Genomic DNA, 23,990 nt, shown 5'->3' with positions numbered 1-23,990 from the left:
GGTATAGCACTATTTATTCATCCCTTTTATTGTTGATGGGCATCTTGGTTGCTGCTAGAAACCTTCTTCAGCATGTATGCCGGTGTACATAAGAACACATATCTCTAAGCTGTGTATCTTGAACTGGAATTGCCAGGTCGTTTGGTATGCGCATCTTTGATTTTATTAAACCACAGTTTTCCGGAGTGGTTGCATTAATTCATTCTCCCATCAGTAGTGTTTGAGAGTTCCAGTTGATGCACGTCCTTACCAACACTAGATATTGTCAACTGGTGGAAATCAAGATCTGAGTGGCAGGTTGTAGCCTAACATAGGCTTTAAATGTCAAATAAATTAATGTTTGATTCTATTATCACAAGAAGCCAAAGGCTTATCAAAGTGAAAGCACTTGGAACTCTCTGGAATCAAGGTGACATAGTGGGTTTTCTTAATTCACTAGGAATAGCATTTTCTTAGTTTCTAAAATTCCTCCCATAAATAATAACTTTCGTCCTGAGGAGAGAGAGTTACCACATGCAAATTAACAAACACACACGCTGCAAACCCAAATAAAATAAGAGTCCTTTATTCTATACAGGTACGAGTAATGTCACAAAAAGCAATCTGAAATGTTACTTTTTTGTTTGTCATCAGTTGAGTTGCTGGAGTTCTTTCCCATCCCAGTTTGGGTTTAAACATTCCTGCAGCTTCTTTTTCTTTCCCCAGTCAAGACCTATGGCTATTCTGGAGGCATACATTCTGAGGAAGTAATGGGTAAGCAAATCACAGAATAAGGATGTCTTACGATGGCATCAAGTATACCTGATGGGTAAAATATACACACCACGCTAGCGATGAAAAGGCAGCCGTAGGTAAAGGGCTAGCAAAGGAAACACGGGCTGAATGCAGTAACCTCTCTGGGAGTGAAAGTGTGTTATAGGCGATCGTAGCAATGTGATGGGGAGGTGAGGATCATGACCCACACAGGTTGGAATCTAGAGACCAGAGCCCTGAATGGGGATTCCATTTTGAGAATGGCCTGCAGTTCTGTGGGAGATGCTCTCTGTGTCTCTGTGCTTCAGGTTCTGCCAAAGCAGAGAACCCAGACAGTGGCCACTGCTTTGGGATAAAGGGGTCTTTCTTCTCCAGGCACTATATTGTACCAGTCTGAGAAGCTCAATGTTTATGGAATTGCTAAAGGTGTTAGTTAAGGACCAAAGGGAGGAAACCATAAAATGAGACACATGACTGGGCCAAATGCACTTAATGGCATCCACCAGCTTCCAAACTTGCTGGAGAAATACTGAGGGAGGGAAAAAGGCAAGTGAGCCCTGAGGTCAATTCTTCATCATTAAGCTGTCATATCTTCCACTTGCTCTACCTCTGGGAAGCTTGGGATAAAGAGCCTGACCTTGATGGCCTGTCTCCCCTCTGCTCCCTAATACATCATCAAGTGGGTGGTGGGGCCTCCGGAGGAGCCGTGTGCACACACAGCTGAAGGGCTCCCCAAGAGGTGCTTTGGCATAAACCAGCATCTGAGAGGCACGTGCCGTAGGCTGTTCGACTTCAGTTGTGTTTCCTGAAAGTGACCCTTTTGCCTGCATTGCCTGGCACCACCCAGCCTGGCTCTAGGCAGCCCTCAGGCTCCAGGAGCAGCTTCCTGAGGCTCACTCAGAATCCACTGCATAGTCGAAGGAATGCTGGGAGGGCTTCTGTATCCTGGGCACTGCACAAAGATACATAAGAAACGCCAGGCACAGCAAGGCCACCACTGCAAAGAAGGCGAGGATGCCCGCAAAGACAGGCGGCTGCATGGGCAGGCGGATCAGGGGGCTTCCGGCTGGAATCTGGTTGGTCAGGTTGAGCATGTAGCCAAGAGACCAGGCTATGCTGCTGTTCCCCACCTGTGGAAGGAAGGAGACAGCTCAGTTCTCAGGGCAGGGCTCAAGTCTGGACTTACATACCCAGGCCACTCTACTATCACCCTCATGAAGCTTAGGCTAGCCTAAGGAGGCCAAAGGACTTGTCTGAGTTCAGACACCATGGAGACCGGGCCAGAACCTAGGTCACTGTGACTGCCAAGGCTTGAGGGTCCCACCTCCTCCAGCACTACAGAGAAAACAGAAGAACTAATTTTCACAACCTTAAAAAAAAAAAAAAATTTTTTTTTTTTTTTTTGTACAGCCAAGAGTGAAGAACGCATGGTTAATAACGATGAAGGTGTTTTGTTTTGTTTTGATTTTCCAGGGATACACAAGTGTTAGTAGCTAAAGAAATAGGGTCCTGAGTAGTTTACTGAACCCAGTACCAGTTTCTAAGAACATGAGATCAGTCCAAATGAGAAACAGGCTTTGTCAATTTCTTCTAGTAATCCCATCAATTTTTGTTTTACATGCTTTTAGGCTGTTTTGCTAGGTGTATAATGTTTCCAATTTGCAATCTTCTGTTTTATTATGTTGTAACCCTCTGTGTCTCTAATGATACTTTTTGTCTTAAAGATTGTTTTATCAGATATTAATACAGCTACCTCAGCTTTCTTTTGGGCAGTATTTGCCTGATAGATTAAAAAACATGTTTTTTAACTTTCAACCTTTATATGTCCTTATGTTTAAAATACAGGCTTTTTTTTTTTATATATATAAACAGCATATACTTGATTTTTTAGAATCCAATCTGACAATGTCTGTCGTTTAATTGGTGAGTTGGTCCATTTATGATCATTGTGCTTATTAAAATTATTTGGACTTCTTTCTACCATCTTTTTAAATTCAATTACTGTCATATTTCTATATTTCTGTTATCTCCTTCTTGCCTTAAAAATGATATCGATATCTTTTCCTTTACAACATGAGAACATTAGACCATCCTTATGTCCCTGTATCTTATCGTCCCCCACCTTGCCACATTTTATCTATACCATATTTTATCACAAGTATCATGTATCATCTATGTTTGTCCGCCAACCATTCCCTCCCTCCATGAGGTATTTTCATAAGTGCCATTATGCCAATTTTTTTCACATACTGCTCTAAAAAATTAGCATAGTATGCTTATGAAAATACCTTGCAGGGGGAGGGAATGGTGGCAAACAAATGTAGAAGGCGTAAGTTATTTGCATAAAAATATGGTACTTCAATTCTCAGTTATTAGGGGTAAATTTTTCTTTTTCTTTCCTTTGGCATTATTATTTTTTTTAATTTTTAAAATTTAGGCCACATAATTTGTTCTTACTTCCTATACTCTTGCAACATCTCCTGGATTTTTTTCTCTTCTTATTTGCTTACTTCCTTAAAAAATATTTGCAATGTAAAGCTTTGTACGGGAAAATATTCTGAAGTCTTTTTTTATTTTCCCCTCACATTTGAATACCAAATTGTCTGGATATAAAATGCTTCAAGATTTTTAAACCTAGACTTTTCTATCAATCCTAATTTGTACCCAATGGAAAAACATTCTCCATCCTTATCCTGCACTTTCCTGGTAATTAGATTCACTACAAGCAAGGCCTAGAGAGCACATGCCACCAGCAGGCCTTATATGTTTCCAGGCATCCTTCTTTTCTGTAGATTATTTAATTTTATTTCTGTAAAAGTAGACAGTCACAGGCTTAATGCAGTATATTGATTGGTTTAATCTAATTATTACCAAAGCTGGTATTGAACAGACTCCAGACATTCTTCAGGCTTCATATCGGATATTCCTGAAATGAGAAACCCCCCCGCCCCAGGGCCTGGAGAACATAGCCCTGGTTAAATGCATTTATAAGGCTGCGTCTTTCCTGAAAACAGGGGACTCCCTCCCTCAGTTACCTAGTGACAGTGGTGATTCCAGCTGTCAGACTTGACAATCTACCTAGTCTGTGTGTGTGTGTGTGTTGTTGTTGTTGTTGTTAGGTGCCATTGAGTCAGTTCTGACTCATAGCAACCCTACAACAAAATGATACACTGCCCTTTCCTGCGCCATCCTCACAATCGTTGTTGTGCTTGAGCCCATTGTTACAGCCACTCTGTCAATCCGTCTCATTGAGGGTCTTCCTCTCTTTCTCTGCCCCTCACTTTACCAAGCATGATGTCCTTCTCCAGGGACTGGTCCCTCCTGATAACATCCCCAAAGTACGTGAGATGAAGTCTCGCCATCCTTGGTTCTAAGGAGCATTCTGGTTGTACTTCTTCCAAAACAGATTTGTTCATTCTTCTGGCAGTCCATGGTGTGTGTATGTATGTGTACCCATATCCGTATCTATCTATATATATAATGAACAAATAAGATTCTCCCACCCTACGAGTCTTCTTCAGTAACTGCAGTAACCTAGGCTCATTCGAAAAGAAAACTCTCACATAACGCTGATGTAAACTCCTCATGCTATAAAGCCTGTATCTTATTCTGACATAGGTGTAAAATGAAAAAACAAGTAGTTGCTATTCTTTTTAAAAATTTTTAAAAATAATTTGTTTTATTTTTTGTTGTTATTGTTGAGAATATACATAAAGGAATATACACCAATTCAACAATTTCTACATGTACAATTCAGCGAGTTACTCTTCTTTTTTAAAAAAATTAAGTTATATTTGAAGCTTCTTTTCAGAATAAAAAAATCTCAGGCCCTTAACATATTTATCTATTCATTCAACAAATATTTACTAAGTACCTACTGTGTTCCAGCCCCAATGTGGAAATAGGAAGATAATAAGACAAGTCCTTTCCCTGAGGAACTCTCCATTCCTTGGCTCTTGGCTTCCATTCTTTCCTCACCTGAAAGGATCCCCTGTGAACTCCTTCTGTGAACTCTCTCCTCTCCTGGGATGCTCACATCATCACAGACTGACCAGCTTCTGCCCAGGAAGTTTAAAATCGCCGATACCCTTTTATCTTCTACATTTCTTCCACACACATACACGCAAACCTTTATTTTGAGAGGGAAAGGAGAAAACAAATTGTACTCTGACTTACTTCTTTTTTAAAATGGACTTGGGGCCAGGTCTCCTTGGTGAATTTGTATCCATTAACGAGCAGGTGGTAGATATAGTGGGCTGAGAAGCAGTAGGAGCGGGCGTACACCTCCTCAAACCTGGCGAGCAGCAGCGGAAGCTGAAAAGGGTTACAACAGGTGAAAGGCATGTCTTTAAAGGCATATTCCAAAACACCTTGGGTCAACGGCAATAGTTTAAAGAACCTTATCACCCAGAATTTAATAACAAAAATTATTATAATAATACAATTATCTGGTAATTGTATCATAATATCTTTAATACATAATACAATTATGTAATAATTTAAAAATACTGCATGATATCACATAATAACAGTGGCTGCAACAATGGGCTCAAACATAGCAATGATTGTGAGGATGGTGCAGGGCTGGGCAGTGTTTCGTTCTGCTGTACATAGGGTTGCTATGAGTCACAATTGGCTCGATGGCACCTAACAACAACAAACAAAATTTATTGAGTACATATTATGTGCCAGTCATTGTGCACGTGGTTAGAACATTACATAATCCACACAAGTATGAGGTAAAAAAACTCGTTGCTGTCGAGTCAATTCAGACCCATAGTGACCCTATAGGACAGAGTAGAACTGTCCCATAGGTTTCCAAGGCTGTAATCTTTATGGAAGCAGACTGCCATGTCTTTCTCCCATGGAGTGGCTGGTGGGTTCAAACCGCTGATCATTTGATTAGCAGCCGAGTGCTTAACCACTGTGCTACCACAGCTCCCCTATTTGATAGATGTGGTAGAAAGGTAAAAACAAAACAACATGACTACCAGTCAGTGTCAAGCAGACCCCAATTTATGGCAACCTGATGTGTGTCAGAGCAGAGCTATGCTCCACAGTGTTTTCAATGATGGATTTTCTAGAAGTTGCCAGGCCTTTCTTCTGAGGTGCCTCTAGGTAGACTTGAGCCCTCAACCTTTTGGTTAGCAGATGAGTGAGTTAACTGCACCATCCAGGGTCTCTGATTGAAAGCTAGGACAGTATGAAGCTCAAATTCAAAATACACACACTCACATACACACATACACATGGGATACACCCTGCTACACTGTTTCATACTGCCATTGATCCTTTCTCCTTACTGACCTGACTCCAATTCTGTGAGCAGAAATTCCAGGTGCTTGAGTTAAAGGTGTCCAGGGAAAAGCTACCTGAAAGATTCAAAGCACTGGCTGTGTAGTAGAATCCTGCAAAAGCCTGTAGGTGAGTAACACAGAAGGAAATCAGTCCTCAGGATGGGGTATAACATGGAGGTCTCAGAGGTGGGGATAGGGCTGTGGGAGACAGGCCAGCAGAGAAGAAACGGAACCAGAATGGGGTATAACATGGAGGCCTCAGAGGTGGGGATAAGGCTGCGGGAGACAGGCCAGCAGAGAAGAAACGGAACCAGAACGGGGTATAACATGGAGGCCTCAGAGGTGGGGATAGGGCTGTGGGAGACAGGCCAGCAGAGAAGAAACGGAACCAGAATGGGGTATAACATGGAGGCCTCAGAGGTGGGGAGAAGGCTGTGGGAGACAGGTCAGCAGAGAAGAAACGGAACCAGAATGGGCTATAACATGGAGGCCTCAGAGGTGGGGAGAAGGCTGTGGGAGACAGGCCAGCAGAGAAGAAACGGAACCAGAACGGGGTATAACATGGAGGCCTCAGAGGTGGGGATAGGGCTGTGGGAGACAGGTCAGCAGAGAAGAAACGGAACCAGAATGGGGTATAACATGGAGGCCTCAGAGGTGGGGATAAGGCTGTGGGAGACAGGCCAGCAGAGAAGAAACGGAACCAGAATGGGGTATAACACGGAGGCCTCAGAGGTGGGGATAAGGCTGTGGGAGACAGGCCAGCAGAGAAGAAACGGAACCAGAATGGGGTATAACACGGAGGCCTCAGAGGTGGGGAGAAGGCTGTGGGAGACAGGCCAGCAGAGAAGAAACGGAACCAGAATGGGGTATAACATGGAGGCCTCAGAGGTGGGGATAAGGCTGTGGGAGACAGGCCAGCAGAGAAGAAACGGAACCAGAATGGGGTATAACACGGAGGCCTCAGAGGTGGGGATAAGGCTGTGGGAGACAGGCCAGCAGAGAAGAAACGGAACCAGAATGGGGTATAACACGGAGGCCTCAGAGGTGGGGAGAAGGCTGTGGGAGACAGGCTAGCAGAGAAGAAATGGAACCAGAATGGGGTATAACATGGAGGCCTCAGAGGTGGGGATAAGGCTGTGGGAGACAGGCCAGCAGAGAAGAAACGGAACCAGAACGGGGTATAACATGGAGGCCTCAGAGGTGGGGATAGGGCTGTGGGAGACAGGCCAGCAGAGAAGAAACGGAACCAGAATGGGGTATAACATGGAGGCCTCAGAGGTGGGGATAAGGCTGTGGGAGACAGGTCACTAGAGAAGAAACGGAACCAGAATGGGGTATAACATGGAGGCCTCAGAGGTGGGGAGAAGGCTGTGGGAGACAGGCTAGCAGAGAAGAAATGGAACCAGAATGGGGTATAACATGGAGGCCTCAGAGGTGGGGAGAAGGCTGTGGGAGACAGGCTAGCAGAGAAGAAACGGAACCAGAATGGGGTATAACATGGAGGCCTCAGAGGCGAGGATAAGGCTGTGGGAGACAGGCCAGCAGAGAAGAAACAGAACGGCGGAAAAAAAATATTCAATGGGGAAAAAAGGAAATGTTCAGTGGGTTTTGCTCTTACCACAAATGGCCCTTTAATTTTTGGCTGATAAACTCCATTAAAGGAACAGTCTTCTTGGTCATGGCAAGCTTCAAAGTAAAATAGGGAAGCCACCTTTTGCCTACACAGTGATGGGTCCCCGGTTCCTTTAAAAGTGATGTTGTCACTGGGATTGTAACTGGCTGGCTTCAGGTCCAGCGTGCACAGGCTGTCAAACAGATGGCTCATAGTGAAGGTGGTGGTATAACCCTGAGGGTAGCAGGGGTTGATGAGGTTGGTTTTGGTGACAGAATTCTGTAGGTACAAGAGTGATGTGTAAGAAACCATTCTTTTGTGGATAACCAACTGTTTCCCTTTTCTAAATTCTGGCTATTGCTAACCTCCAGTACCAAGAGAGAAATGGAAAACAAAAAACAAACACATGTTGAGATGCGTGGCTCTCTCTCACATGATCTGATCCAGTCCTCACGACACCCCTGTGAAGCAGGTTTTATGAACTCCATTTTGATGAGAGAACAAGGTATCTTTAGATTATTTGATTATTTTAGATAGATTATCTGGTAAAATAATCCAAAAGGCATAAATAAGTATATTACAGTAATTAAGTCTCCCTTCTGCCCACTTCCAGCCACCAGTTCCCTTCTCTGTAGGCAATCACTACTGCCTGTTTTATGTGGATCCTGAGAGCGTCTATGCATATACAAATACATTTTCTTCACCACCCTCCCTTTTATTTGTTTTAAAAAACTACAAATATGATTTCAGTCTAATTTATAGCATATTACACCAGGATCACCTATGGATGAAATATTTGTTGAAAAAAAATGAAATCAATCATCTGGTTACTTAGTATTCCCCTCCAAATCTGACAAAATTTTTTACAGAATTAAAATAATGTAAATTATTTTCTGGCTTGCTCCAGAGAAGATGCTCAGTAAGTCTTAGTTCTCTTCGTTCGAGTTTGAATTATTATGGTGTTTCTTAAATATAATTTGCCAATGTGCCAAATTACTCAGGCACTCAACAGATCTTCAAATCTCCTCTGAACTTAGGGTTTGAGGGGAAACCGTGGTGGTGTAGTGGTTAAGAGCTACGCTGCTAACCAAAAGGTCGACAGTTCAAATGCACCAGGTGCTCCTTGGAAACTCTATGGGGGCAGTCCTATAGGGTCACTGTGAGTTGGAATCGACTGGATGGCAATGGGTGTTGTTTTTTTTTTTTTTTTTTTTTGGTGTTATCATGAAAGAGCAGCCAGACAGCTTGAGAGATAAAAAGTTCACTAGAAGCTTATAGCATGATCTGATCTTGGAGGCAAAACCAGTTACAAATGGAAAAAATACACCATCTTCAATAGTGATAGAAACTGTTAAAAACACATACTTGGAACTACATTTAGCAAGAAAGGTACAGGACCAATGTTGAAAACTACGAATTTCATGGAAGGATATAAACCAAGAGCTAAATAAATGGAAAGACATTCTAAAATTCTGGGTAGAAATTCTTGATATTATTAATGAGCCCTTTTTACCACATTAATATATGAATTAATGCAATTTCATTATGATCTCAATAAAAGGTTGTTTTTTTTTTTCTGAAAATAATTTTGAACCTCAAAATAAATGTCTGAGAGTACAGCAATCCCAATTCTAGGTATATACCCAGAAGTGGAAGTAGGAACACAAACAGCAACCTGTACGCCAGTGTTCACTGTAGCTCTTTTCACCATAGCCAAAAGGTGGACACAATCGAAGTGTCCATCAACAGATGGATGGATAAACAAAATGTGGTATATGCATACAATGGAATAAAGCGAAATGAAGTCCTGGTGCATGCCACAACATGGATGAACCTTGAATACAGTCGCAAAAGGACAAATACTGTATGATCTGACTTATATGAAATAAACAAACATAGGGCAACTATGAATCGGAATCAACTCAACAGGAGAGCGTTTTTTAATGGAAATCAAAGATTATTAGTGGTTACCAGGGGTGGGAAGGTAGGGGGAAGGAGGAGTTTTTGGTTAGGGGGCAATGAGTTTATGTTAATGATGATGGAATAATTTGGAAAAGGAAAGCCAGAATGGTTGCACAACTTGAAGACTGTAATCAATGTTATTGAGTTGTGCATGTAGAAATTGTTGAATTGGTATATGTTATGTTGTGTATTTTTTTACCACGATTTAAAAAAAAGAAAAAAGAAATAAAAAGTTTGAGAATAGAAAAAGAAACTCTTGTAACTGGGACAGCACGATATTGGCCTTAGAATGGATAAACGATGAGTAAAAAGATCAGAAAATCCAGAAACAGATCCTGAATATCCAAGTAGATATTATTGGAATGTCTTGGAACCCTGACATTATAAGATTGTATAAACCAAAAAACCAAACTCGTTGCTGTCGAGTCGACTCTGACTCATAGCGACCCTATAGGACAGAGTAGAACTGCCCCACAAGGTTTCTAAGGAGCGGCTGGCAGATCTGAACTGCCGACCTTTTAGTTAGCAGCCTAGCTCTTAACCACTGTGCCACCAGGGCAAGCAAAAGTCATCACAACATTGCTGGTGGGAATTTAAATGGTTTCAATTTTCTTGGAAAAATCCATCTATTCTTTGACCCTATCCTACAGAAGTCAAATCAATAGTACATAAGGTTATATGTACAAGAAAGCTTACTGCAGCAACAAAACAAGACATAGCCTGGTGTCCGTCAGGAGGAAAATGGTTGAAAAATTATGGAATATTAAACAGTAAAGAAAATATTTTTGACCTGTAATGCCTAGAAGAATGACATATCAAACTGTGATCAGTGGTGGCGACATTCAGAAAATGAGATTGGAGGGAGAAACTTTCATTTTTACTTTAACATCCTTTTTCTATGGTTTGAAACTTTTACACTAAGAATATATTTTCTTTCATAATAAAATAACCAACATAAGTTTTCTTTTTAAAAGATGGCACTTGGAATAGTATGCACCCATAAAAATAAACATTTCAAAGGACATTTAACAACATAGAACATTGCTCATGACGTATCACTAGGTAACAAAAAAAGCTGGACATAAAACTATATATATACCATGGGAGGCCAATTTTATAAATACTCAAATTTATATGCACAAATTTATATGCGACAACATGTTCATAGTGGTTAATTTTGAGTGTTTTTCATGTTATTCTTTATATTTTTTTTTTGCATGTGTTTTCTACATTTTTTTTCCCTCACTGAACACGTATGACTTTAAAACCGGAGCAAAAAATCTTACCTAAAAAGGGAAAGAAAGTAAATGTATGTCCCTAATGTCAAATCTGCTATCAGAGTGAGATTTGAGCGCTGGAGGGGCGACTGGAGATTTGTTAATATGAAAAGAATTTGCAAAGTACACACCATCCAGGTATCATTCTCGTCACACCGGATAGCCCCTTATTTTGCAGATGAAGAAAGGAGACCCAGATTGGTGGAAATTTGTTACTCATCCAATTCTCACGACACAGTAATATGTGTGAACCAAGTCAGGGTTTAGCGACACGTATCTGGCACATGAAAGTACTGGTCAGGCAGGTCCGGACATGCATTTGTGGACGATCCTCATCACACCTGGATCCCTTCCCTCACCTGAGTCAGGAGTCTAGGGTGCCTGTGGCAGAGCCTCCATCTCAGGCATCCAGAGGTTACTAGGCAAGTGAGAGAAATGCCCTCCCACCTCTGGGAGCTGACTGTCCACAGTGAAAGGCTGGGGTCTCACTCCTCTGCCTCTAGTACTGGGTTCCCACTTAGAGACCTGCATTCCCAAGCCTAAACAAGAGCTCAGAAAGGTGGAATAGTCACTTCTCTTCATAGATTGTTAGAGACACAGAGAATCATTCTTTAATAAACATTGTGTGTGTGTGTGTGTTTTCCTGAGCCACGGCCAGTCAAATTTGTAAGATTAGCCTCTCTGACCCTAAGAATGGATTACTTCACCTGCCCCCTTACCCTATCTGAAGTAGGGTCCCCCCGCCTGCTGCCACAGACCCAGGGCCAGAGTACGTTGGTTGAAATATTTTAATAAGCAAGTGGGGTGAGCGTGGGTGGTGAGTGGGCATTGAAACCCCTGCGAGAAGCATGTTCATGCAACAATGGATACAGCAGGGCTGGCTAAGGAGGGTTGATTGGGCTATCTGCAGAGTTTGGTTGGGCTATCTGCAGGGTTTGGTTTGGCTGAGTCGGGGCTAAAAGTCTAAAAGTCTAGGATGGTAGCTGAGTTTCTTGAGCCAGACAGGAGTGGCTGGGGGCTGCCTGCAGGCGTCTCACCTTCTGTCCTTCCTAGGCAGTGCTCAGCCTCTTTGACAATAAATGTCACATCCATACGTACTGAGGCTTTTCTTGTGAGACTCCGAGGGACGTTTGGGGGAGGGGTCAGAACTGGAGGGCGAGTTCCCATAACCCACCCTACATGACCACTTGGCAAATGAAGGGGTCTGAAGACATGAGGTCTGCTGGAGATGACACTTCTGTAATCCAGCCTGATTTTTCTGCAGGCTAAAAAAAACCCATTGCCGTTGAGTCAATTCTGACTCTTAGCGATCCTATAGGACAGAGTAGAACTGCCCCATAGGGTTTCCAAGGAGCAGCTGGTAGATTGGAATTGCTGACATTTTGGTTAGCAGCAGAGCTCTTAACCTCTACGCCACTAGAGCTCCTTCTGCAGGCTAGTAGCTGGGAAATACTATTCTCTTCTTTGATAACCAAGGTGGGTTGGAGGGATGGGGACTAACCTATGTATGCTGTGCCCACTGTGTGCACAGGGAGACCTGGCCCTCGTTCTTTGCCCCTGCATCCCATCAGAAGCCAGGATCTGTGGCCTCTGGCTGGCCTCACACTCCTCCAGGGTGGTCAGCACCCTCCCCTTCATCTCAGCAGCCCAACCATGGCTGCAACTGATGTCCCCTGAGGACTGGAGTTTGGTCCGGGACTCATTCATGGAGCTAGTGTCTTCACAAACACACAACGCAATAAACTGAGTTTATATTCATGACAGCCTTCTGGTTGATGGCTGAAGTGGCCATCTGTGCCCTGCAATAGCTACCAGAATTACTGACCTACGTGATGGAATCAGGTTGCTCTAAAATCCCACCATGTGAAGGGCATCCAGCCTGCCTAATATAGACCCATCTCAAAAGAGGCTGAGCCTGAGGAGGGCCCTGACCTCTCCCCAGTCAGCAAACATTTCTCTTGTGACCACTTTTATTATTTTGTCCATACCCAGGGGAGTCTCAACATTCTCAGGCCTATTTAGCCATTGGCTTAAGATAGTCTGTGTCCATAAAGGGATCCCAGGCCTTGAATCATTTACAATGCATGTGGAGATCTGAAACTTCCCTGGACTTCTCACACAAATATGCTGGAAGGGGTCAACACGACAGGGAGAGAGCTTGGACCCCCCAGGAGTAAATTGGGAAATGCTTTTGTTTTCCATCAGCCCTCCAGTTGGAGCAGAAAGGACAGACCCCAGAACATAAGAAACCCTCCCCTCACCTCAGATTCCCAAAGGAACACATGGTACCACCCCCCCCAACCAGGCCCAAGTACCTGAAGAAGCACTGCCAGAAACTTCTTCTCAGCCTCATTCCGTCCATAGCACTGGAAGCTGTGTGTATACAGGGTGTACACGTAGCCATAGAGGGACACCTGCATGATGCTGCTGGTGTTCAGCCCTGCCTTTTCTTCCACAGCAAAAGATATTTGGGTGGAGGCTCCACCTAAATCCAGGGCTCCTGTAGTCTCCACTCCATGCGGATGCACCCACATATGCCACAGGTTTTTCTGCACAGTGGGAAAAAGAAGCGAGAAAAAAGGCCAAAGGCACCATCTCTGCTTGCGCAGAATTCTCCACCCAAGACCTATTGCTATGAAGTATGGCATATGTAGCATTCAGGGCCAAGTCCCTTCTTCTGTCTCAGGAGCAGTGAATTCAAATGTTTACAGGGACTGGGCAGGCAATGTAAAGGAGTAACAAATGAGTGAAGTAGATTCGGTGTGAACAATAGGGCGTGGTAGGGACTAGGGCAAACGGGGGCATGCATGAGGTGCACTCTGCTCTAGTTGATTGTTAACTGTGCAGGAATGTGAGTCCAATGTGACTGGTTCTTCCATTTTTTTGGAGGAAAGTCAGGAAAAGCTAGAAATGTGGATATCTATGTGAAATTTCCCGTATATTAATTGCTGACAATTAATTTAAAAATTTTTAAGTACATTTGAGGAGGAACAAAACAGGTCTTAGGCTGGGTATGGTCTTGGTGCTTTCAATCTGAGTCCTTGGTAATGTGTTAGCTGTCTTTTGGAGTTGACTTTCCTGACACCAAAGGTGCAAGGAGTGTAGGGAGTAGGGTGTAAGGAGACCTAGGTAGGCAGAATGAGTTGGGAAACAGACTGCCTAAGGACTTGGTAAATTCTAGAAGGCCAGGGAGCCTCTCTGAAAGATCATTCTACTGCTCCCTTCAAAAGACCCACAGCCCAGTGTGAGATTGAAATTTCCTCCCCAATTTCTTAAAATCTAGTAAAGTCATAATGTTCCCCTTCTCCCTTCCATCCAGTCCTGTTCACGATCCAAGTTTTTGCCCCAGTTATCCACAGTGATACATAATATCTTTTCTTAGCTATTGGCTCAAAGGTGCTGCCCTAATGCGTTATATGATGGTGGTAACACAAGACAAATGTCCCTGTAGGCATGTACCTCAGCTTAAGCTACCACCCACAGGTCATCATCATCATCACCCATTGCCGTCGAGTCAATTCTGACTCTTAGCGACCCTACAGGACAGAGTAGAACTGCCCCACAGGGTTTCCAAGGAGGGCCTGGTGGATTTGAACTGCCAACCTTTTGGTTAGCAACCATAGCACTTAACCACTATGCCACCAGGGTTTCCACCCACAGGGGACAGGATAAACAGCAAGATGAAAAACCATGCATTTGTTTCCACACACCTCCAGGAAATTTCCCATTAAATAGTTGGCTGTAATCCATCCATACACCCCTTCCTCTTGCCCAGAAATGATTTGAGCACCCCTAAAATCAAAGGGCTGGGACTTGAAGTAGTTTTGGATGCTTGCAAGGACTTCATTAGCTGCTGTTTCATTTTGCGACCTACGCAAGGCACAGAACACAAGAGGCTGAGTGCCCAGACAACACAGTCTTCAAACAGTCTCACTCCGATGAGAAGGCAAGCCTCCCCACCCCCGGCTGGTAGGAATGATTTTCCAGATGTGTGCAATATACAGCAATCCCCTTTGCAAGTGGAAGCCTCCAGGGGCAATGGTGAGGACGGGGTGCACTTGTTCCCTGTCAAACTGCCAAGAAGGGAATTAGCTTCCAGTAAAAGTACCATTTGTTCACTCCACCCCTACAAGTTCCTGTCCCACTTGATAGCAACCAGCTAATCAAAAGAGCCTCTCACTTAACCACTATCGCTCTGTCTCAGATCAGCAGAGGAAAGGAGATTGGTGAAGGCAAAGGAGTAGCAGAAGTAATCACTTGGGGGCACCATATAAAGGAGCCCTCGGCAGGGCAGAAGGAAAGGCAACTTAGAAGGAAGTAGAAAGGAAGTGGGTTGAGTATTTAGCTGTCCCTGCTTTGTTCTTTGAGAAGGCTTCATCATAATAGAATATCTTCTTTAGGATAAATGGCCATCACTGGATGGAAAAACCATCAATGGGCTGATCCATGGAGGAATGACAACATAGCATTATTATGTCACCCATGGCATAGTGTTATTAATATCATTCATCTGCTGTCATTTTACCCTCGAGAAGAAAGCTCACTTGGGGCATTATTTTCCTTTTCATCAGTGGATTAAGAAAGCCACAGGCGCTGGCTCATTTTGGCTCAAGATGAAGAAAGAGCAATGCTACAAGCAGAAGTCCTTTGCAATTCAGTAGCAAACTATCCCTGATTAGAAAATAATTCAGATATTCCCAGTTTTTATCAGTTCCCATCCCAATCGATTCTCATTAATTGTTTTTCTATCTTGCACTTTTCTGGTGATCAAAATGTTCCTTAGAAAAAAGGATCACCAACAGAAAAGTTTTAGGAGAGCGAGTTAATATTTAGTTTATTCAAATGGGACATCCGCTATTCTCCCCAAGTGGTGAGTTTTCTCCTCTATGGCTTTTGTCATGAGCTATAAATTGGAGAGCCTTTTATTTCCCACCAAGAGGACTGGGAGGAACAACTAAGAAAAAGTTAGGTTCTTTAGAACTTTTTGCATGAGAAAGAAATAGCAGAAAGAAAGAATTTCTAGGTCATTTCTATTTCAGGTAAACTCAGTAATTTTGAAATACACTGCTCTTGTCTGGAAGCAAAGAAATCCGACTACCTTCCACATGCTACTTGGTCAACCAGGACATAAGAACAGACACAGGGATGTTTGAAAATTCCAAGGAAAAGGTCCAGTCCAACTGAAGGAGTGCTTCATGGTTTCTTTTCCAATGTGATCAGGGACGAAGTAGCTGTTTGTTTCCTTATATATTTTTTCATATCCTCACATATCTAATTCTACATTACCTGAGTCATAGACAAAGTGACTTTGAGGCTGAATGAGTGTCTTCTTCTAGCGATAAATCCTTATTTCCAAAAGCTTGGAGCAGCCTCTACCCTGAATAGGTCTAAGTTTGCTGTTTCTTTCCTGAGCTATTTTTCTCTTATTTCAAGGTCAAGGAAACACTATAATGGGTAAAATGAAATGAAGAGAAAGGGCGTCCAGAAACAGTGTGATTTGGATGAAAGTCATGGCTGCAAATTTAGAAGGAACCATTTGATTGAATGAAATGAGATGTTTGCTTCATAATAATGCCAAAGATCTTGAATGATTTTAGGTGCAAACATTTCATTATTATAAAACAGGTTTCAGTGACACTTGTACATGGCCAAGGGTTGTACTGAGTGGAGTTGGTTGCTCATAGGTGTCAAAACACCAACACTTTCCTAGAGAACTAGAGGCTTACTCCATGAACAGATTTCATGTTATTTCTGTTTTATTCAGAGTTCTCAGTAAAATCACCCAGGGAAAGGGAATCAATTTTAGAACTGTTTCTATTAAAATAAGGACTGAAAGTTTCCCAATCTTTAAAGCCTAAATTTATGGCAGAATATGGTTTTCTTTCAGATTTGCTCCTACAAATAGTGCTACATTCTTGGCAAGGTTCAGCACATTCTTGGCTATTTTCGTCAAGTGGGTTCCTTAGGACCATTCTCACCCTTACCTCAGCAAGCGCATCCCAGCCGTGGCTCCCAGGTAAATGCGGGTGGATCCATGGAGGTGGGCTGGAATCTGCTCCTTGACTTTCTGCATGCAATCCTCAAAGGCTTTGGAGACATCTTGGGGGTTATTCCCATAGCTGGAGATTCCAGAACCTGAAGAGCAAGCAAGCAGTCAGTACTCTTCAGCATTCTCAGGAACCAACAATAGTAATCCTAACCAAATTCCATTGCCGTCAAGTCATACAACTGTTAAATGAAAAACAAATTGGTTTTGAAAATGTATGGGTTTTGGTAGGGGAAAACAGGTGAATGAACTAAGTTCCATGCAGTCACACTGGTCAGGCCACTCCCAAATTCTGGAAGGAAGGAATAACGAAGGTGACAAAAACACAAAAACCAACCAAACAAAAAACCTAAGCCAAAGCCTACTTTTTAAAAATAACAACAAAAGTTTTTTATTACAGAAATCTCAAATTCAAATAAAAATAGGGAGAACTGTATAACGAACCCCCATGCCTCCATCTCCTGGCCCCAACAGTGATCAACGCTTGCTTCATCTGTACTTCCTCCCACTGCCTTCGCACAAAGCAAGTTGCAAGCATCGCATCATTTCAGTCCATAAATGTTTCAGTATGCATCCCGAAAAGACAAGAATTCTTTTAAGAAAGCATAATCATAATCTCATTATTACACCAATAGTAATTAAAACTAGTTCTTTAATATCATTATATATATATACATAGTTAAGGTTCACGCTTCATATTTTCTGTCTTTCTCCCTAGCTTGTTTGAATCAGGATCCAAATAAGTGCCATACATTGCAATTGGTTGATATGTCTCTTAAGTCTCTTCTAATCTACATGTTCTGTCCTCCCTATTTTTTCCTTTGTAATTAAAAAAAAAAACTCCTTCCCATTTTATTTGTCTTGTAGAGTTTCCCACAGTCTAGAATTTGCTGATTGCATCTCCATGGTTCATTTAACATGCTACTTAGTCCCCAGTATTTTCTCTAAATTGGTAATTGAGATTCAAATTTGGATTTTTCGTGGGCAAGAGTAATTTATAGGGGTTAGTGTACACTTTCAATAGGAGCACATAATGTCTGGTTGTCACTCTTTTTTGTGATGTTAGCAGTCATGGTGATCACTGTTTAGATCCATTATTCCATTCCCCCCGAAAAACTAAACCCGTTGTCGTCAAGTCGATTCTGACTCATAGAGACCCTATAGGGCAGAGTAGAATTGCCCCATAGGGTTTCCAAGGAGCGGCTGGTAGATCTGAATTGCTGGCCTTTTCTTAGCAGCCAAGCACTTAACCACCGTGCCACTAGGGCCCCAATTGTTCCATTAAAAAAAAAAAAAAAAAACCATTAGGGGTTGTAAAATGGTAATATTTCAATTTCGTCCTTCTTTCTTCATTTATTATCTAAAATACTTTTATAAGAGAAAACTTCCTCAGCATTAACTACTTGGTTATCCCAAGGTACACTTTGTACAGGAAAGGCAGGATAAGCCTTGATTCTTTCCCTTTATTTATCAGTTTAAAAAATATAACTTGCATCACTCTTTCTCCTAATTTAACCAATTAAGAGAGTTTTTTTTTTTGATCTCTAAACAAAATCTTTTGAACATATGAATTTAAAGATACATTTGATATGTTTCAACCCATTGCAGTTTTATTCTTTTTTTTTTTAATAATTGTTATTGTGCTTTAAGTGAAAATTTACAAATCAAGTCAGTCTCTCACACAAAAACTTATATACACCTTGCTACATACTCCCAATTACTCTCCCCGTAATGTGCAGTTTTATTCTTATTGATGCTCAAATGGTCCCATCTTTAGTCAGTGGGGCCCTTTTTGATTTGGCCTCTGAATTCTTTTGACATGATCCCAGAAGGCTTTGAGAGCTTCTTTGCTTTCTAATGTGACAGGATGTATTAGACCACCTTGTATATCTCCTGCCCTTTTTTTAGATCTGTAATCTGCCGTTTCTCCGAGGATCCTTGATTCCTTTTATTGAGAAATGGTATTTAGCATCTAAAATCTTGAAGCTAGGGTGCTCATTGTAAGCTTTTTTTGTTTTGTTTTGTTTTATCTTATAAAATCTTCAAAACTAGGTATGTTCAGAAATATCTAGCTTCTGCCCCTGTCTCCTCCTCCTAAAAGTAGTTCATTTTTTTAAAATTTACCTACCCATTGTTTTATATATAAACATAAGTAAATATATACATCTGTATATAAATAAAATAAATAAATTTATTTTATTTTTCGTATGTATGCATTTGCTCCCTCCCTCCTCATTTAGATAAATGTTATGTTACTATATACACGTTCTCCACTTTGTATTTTGCACGTAAGAAAATGCATTCCACAGAAGTATAGAGATATTGTTCATTCATTTTTACAGCTGCATTGAATGTGACATAATTTATTCCACCAGTCCCAGCTTATGAAAGGAAAAGTGCAAGACAGACAAAGAGGATGGAGGGAAAATAACCCCTCTGGAAACTTTCCTGGCCTGTCTGGAATTGATACAACCACTTCTTCCACTACCTTTTCTCGACCTTTCCCATCCCATCTTTCAACCACCACATACCATTAAAAAAACTAAGAACTCTAATTACAAGTTTTGCTTGGGTGTGTCCACTGTAATGCACAGACATGCAGATTTCAGTGACAGTGCTGGAGAAGCAAGGGGAGGCTTTCCCAACCCTGGCTGACCACAAAGCCTACTGTTGCCTTCCCTTTTGGAAATGGCCTCCCACCGTGGGCTTGATGAGCTGACAGCTTGTCTCAGGAATTCAGAATTGAAGGAGCTGGTAAAAAGCTCTAATAATAATTCCGATTAAAAAATATATATATATAATTTTTAATATATATATATAAATTTTAATACATAAAATGTTAACAGTAATTTTCTCCCCCCCGGAGGGTTAGAAAAGGAGCCCTAGTGGCGCAGTGGTTAAGCACTTGGCTGCTAACCGAAAGGTTGGCAGTTCAAACCAACCACGGTGATTACAGCCTTGGAAACCCTACGGGGCAGTTTTACTCTGTCGGAATCAACCCAATGGCAACGGGTTTTTGGTTGGAGGATGAAGTCTGGATTATTTTACCTCCATCTTACTTGTGTATATTACATTATTTTGTAATTAAAAAGTTATTTTAAAAAAAGACATACAGTCCTCTCAATAGCATAACATGGGGGATTACTAAATTCTTATACAAATCAGGCACATTTTCATGTAACAGATTATTTAGCAGGTTTTTCTTGCCCTTTATTTTTTCAATAAAATAACATCAACAAAACAACAACCTACCGAATGTCATAACTCAGTGCTTCTGTGAAACTAGTAAAATGAATTCATATATACCGATCATCCAGCATCTACAATTATCAATATATAAAAGGCCAGCTGCCATCAGGTCAACTCATGACGACCCCATATGTGTCAGAGTAGAACTATGCTCTATAGGGTTTTCAATGGCTGATATTTTGGAAAGTAGATCTCCAGGCCTTTCTTCCAAGGTACCTCTGGGTGGACTTGAACCTCTAAACTTTTGGTTAGCAGCCAAGTATGTTAACTGTTTGCACCACCCAGGGACCCCTATCAGTATATTGCCATCTTTATTTTCATCCGTATCCTCTCTTTTTCCCTCTCCCCACTGAAAAAACATCAGTATGTGCCTGTAAGAGATAAGGGCTCTTTTAAAACACATAACCATAACATCTTATCACACCTAGAAAACAATCCTTAATATTATCAAATAGCCAGTCAGTGTTCAAATTTTCCAGAATGACTCATAATTTATTTTTTTCTTTAATTTGGATCGGGAACCAAAGTCTGCACGTTGCATGTGGCTGATCTGTCCCATAAAAAAAAATTTTTTTTTTTGTCCCATAAGACTCTTTTAATCTCTAACAATTTTCCTGCCCTCTCCCCCCTGCAACACTTTTTTTTCTTGCCAAGAGACCAGATCACTTGCCCTGGAGATTTTTCCTCATTCTGGATTTTGCTGATAAGATTCTCAAGGTGTCATTTAACATGTTCCACTATCCCTTACAGTTCCTGTAAACTGGGAGTTACTTCTACAGACCTGATCAGATTCAAATCTGATTTTTTGCAAGAGCACTTCCTAGGTGTGCTAGGTTCTTCTGTCATGTTGACATACTGGGGGTATATCACGTCTGTCTTCCTGGGTTATAACTGTCCCCACCAGCCTTTTACCTAAGGGCTTACTTCCCTTCCCTTCAAACACTTTCTTGATTTGACTTCTGCTGTTCCTCTTCCCTTATTGGCCACCAATCCTTCCAAGTTCCTTTACTGAACCCTCCTCTTCTCCTCAACCTCTAAAGATTGGCATGTCCAAGGCTAAGTCCTCGGAGTGCTTCTCCTTAGTACCTACTCATCCCTAGGTGAGCTTATCCACCATCAAAGCTGTAAACATCACCCATATTCTAATGCCCCTCAGCTTTATCTCTCTAGACCCTTTCCCCTGTAGTCCAGGCTTGCCTATCTGACAATTCCACATCTCCACCTTAGGCCAGGAGTGAGCAAACTGCTTGACCCACCAGGTGTTTTTGTATGGTCTGTGAGCAAAGACTGGTTTTTCTGTTTTCAAATGGTTGAAAAATTCAAAGGAAGAATAGTATTTCATGACATGTGAAAATTATATGAAATTCAAGTGTCAGCATCCATAAATAAAATTTTGTTGAAACACAGCCATGCTCGTTTGTCTACATACTGTCTATGGCTGCTTTTGTACTAAAGTGGCAGAGTTGAGTATTCATGACAGAGACCACATGGCCTGCAAAGTCTGAAATATTTATCATTTATCTCTTTACAGAAAAAATTTGTGGACCACTGACTTAAACGTTTCATAGGCATTTCAAACAATATGTCCAAAGCCAGATTCTTTAATCCCTGCTCTGCCCACAACCTTCTCTTCTTAGTAAATGATACCATCATTCCTACAGTTGCTCAGACCAAAAATCTTGGTACCATCAACCTTGATAACTCATCTCCAAACCTTCAAAAGACTGGACAGGTGTCTTCAAAATACCTCTGAAATATGTGCACTTCTCACCCTCTTCACCAGAACCACGCTAGATCAGGGTTTCTCAACCTCACAATTATTGACATTTTGGACCTGATCATTTTTTTTGTTGTGGGGGCTGTCTTGTGTATTGCACAATGTTTAGCAGCATCCCTGGCCTCTACCTGCTAGATGTCAGTAGTGTTAGTGACAGACAAATTGCCCCAGGTTGAGAAGCAGTGGCCTAGGCCAAACCACTACCATGTCATCTCTCACCCCTCTGCTCTATGAGCCCTTACTGGTCATCCCCAGACTATGTGCTCTCCATCAACAGAATGATCTGTTAAAATCATAAGTCATATCACATCACTTCCTGGCTCAGAATTTTCTAATGGCTCCCAACATACTTTGCAGAAAATTCATTTGAGTTAAAATCAAACCCCTTACTACACTCTCAAGGCTGTTTAAGAGCTGGCCTTGGCTATGGCGTTGGCTTTGTTTCTCACCTTTCTTCCCTTTGTTCATTTTGCTGCAGCCACACCAGCCCCTTTGCTTTTCCTAGAGAGTGCTGAGCAGCTTCCATCCTGGTCTGTGCTCTTCCCCTAGACATTTGCATGGCTCACTGCCTCCTGTCACTTAAGTCTCTGCTTAACTATCACCTTCTTTGTCCTTTCTAAAATAGCATGAGAACTCTCTATCCCCCTGCCCTGCTTGATTTTGTCTTCACACTGCTTCTCCCTGACATATTATATACCCATTTATTTATTGTCTATCTATCTTCTTCATTGGAATTCCTGGGTGGTACAAATGGTTAAGTGCTGAGCTACTAATTGAAAAGTTGATGGTTCGAATCCACCCAGACGTGCCTGGCAATCTACTTCTGAAAAATCAGTCACTGAAAACCCTGTGGAGCACAGTTCTACTCTGGCACACATAGGGTCGGTCGCCATGAGTTGGAATCGATTGGCTGCACTGGGTTTTAAGTATCTTTATTAGAATGTAAGTTCCATAAGGGCAGAGACTTTGTATATTTTGCTTATTTGTGAACTCCCAGTGCCAAGAATAGTTTCTAGCAAATATCAGGCATCCCACAAATATTTATTAAATAAATGAGTGAATAAATAAATTAAATTTTCAAACCAGCATACAGCTCTTTAGTAAGATGGTTGTATAGTACAATCTGGGGCAAACAAAATACATTCTGCTAGAGCTGATGCCTGGATAAGGGCTGGTGAAGAACTAAATAGGATGGTGGAGCCTGGGGTGTCTGAGTGTGTCACCAGAGGGCCTATCTGCGTAAGGTCCTTGGAGGGAAAAAGAAGATGGGGCTCACAGGCTCATAGGATACTGGGATTCACAACCCCAAACAAAGAGAGTTGAAATTACTGTTCCTATCTGAGGGGAGGAGGGAGAGCTGGAACAGAAGCAAAAGGCATGTGCCTCACCTTGGGCTCTGGTTGACTATTGGCAAAAGGTGCTTTACCCACTATGGTGGCCTGGTTTTGAATCATCTCAATGGAGGAAATAGTTAAACGTAGGCTCCAATGGAGTTTAGAGAATTTGAAACCACTAGTGTAAAGGAAAAACATCTTGAGTGTCTCTTGTCGGAGAAGGCAACAGCAAGCGTGGGTACTGCAGAAGAGATGAGGGGCATGCAGGGAACCAGTTCCCTCATAGGCTTGGCTTTGCAACAAGCAGCCAGAGCTAAAGGCACCAACACAGGTACCTGCAGCAAAGGCAGCACCCAATGATTCATGGAAAACAGCAGCAACTGAGGACTGACACCCACCAGGGACCCCCAGAGGAAGGAATCTCTGAGGGGCTAGGCTTCTAGGACAACTGCGGGGCGAGCTGGTGTTCACCAATCCCTCAGACTGGCCAACGATGGGGAGTCCTGGGGAAATTTGCAACTGAGAAGCCAGAAACCCAAATGATCCTTGGAGAAGCCACATGTCATTGAGGGGTGACACTTGCCGAACTTCAAACTCTCTAATTTAAGCTTCAGTTTGAGGTCTCCTGGTCACTCAGAGTATATTTGGATGCCTGAGGCAACTGTGATCAAAGAAGGGAGGAT

At 42.1% G+C, this 23,990-nt stretch overlaps 1 protein-coding gene across 1 annotated transcript in view; it reads right to left on the bottom strand.

The window, feature by feature from the left end:
- Nucleotides 1-549: 549 nt before the first annotated feature.
- ENTPD3 (ectonucleoside triphosphate diphosphohydrolase 3) overlaps nucleotides 550-23,990 on the bottom strand; it is a 38,871-nt gene continuing 15,430 nt past the window's right edge. Inside the window, exons 5-11 of the mRNA XM_049862600.1 lie at nucleotides 16,886-17,036; nucleotides 14,612-14,771; nucleotides 13,217-13,450; nucleotides 7,669-7,941; nucleotides 6,061-6,171; nucleotides 4,930-5,067; nucleotides 550-1,883 (exon numbers count right to left, since the gene is read on the bottom strand). Coding sequence (XP_049718557.1) covers nucleotides 1,647-1,883; nucleotides 4,930-5,067; nucleotides 6,061-6,171; nucleotides 7,669-7,941; nucleotides 13,217-13,450; nucleotides 14,612-14,771; nucleotides 16,886-17,036 — 1,304 coding nt within the window. The 3' untranslated portion in view covers nucleotides 550-1,646. The remainder of the gene's footprint in view (nucleotides 1,884-4,929; nucleotides 5,068-6,060; nucleotides 6,172-7,668; nucleotides 7,942-13,216; nucleotides 13,451-14,611; nucleotides 14,772-16,885; nucleotides 17,037-23,990) is intronic.

The sequence above is a fragment of the Elephas maximus genome, chromosome 20 (assembly GCF_024166365.1).
Source record: "Elephas maximus indicus isolate mEleMax1 chromosome 20, mEleMax1 primary haplotype, whole genome shotgun sequence".
NCBI lineage: Eukaryota > Metazoa > Chordata > Mammalia > Proboscidea > Elephantidae > Elephas > Elephas maximus.
Note: the sequence above shows the minus strand (reverse complement) of the source record. Positions and strands in the feature narration are given on the sequence as shown.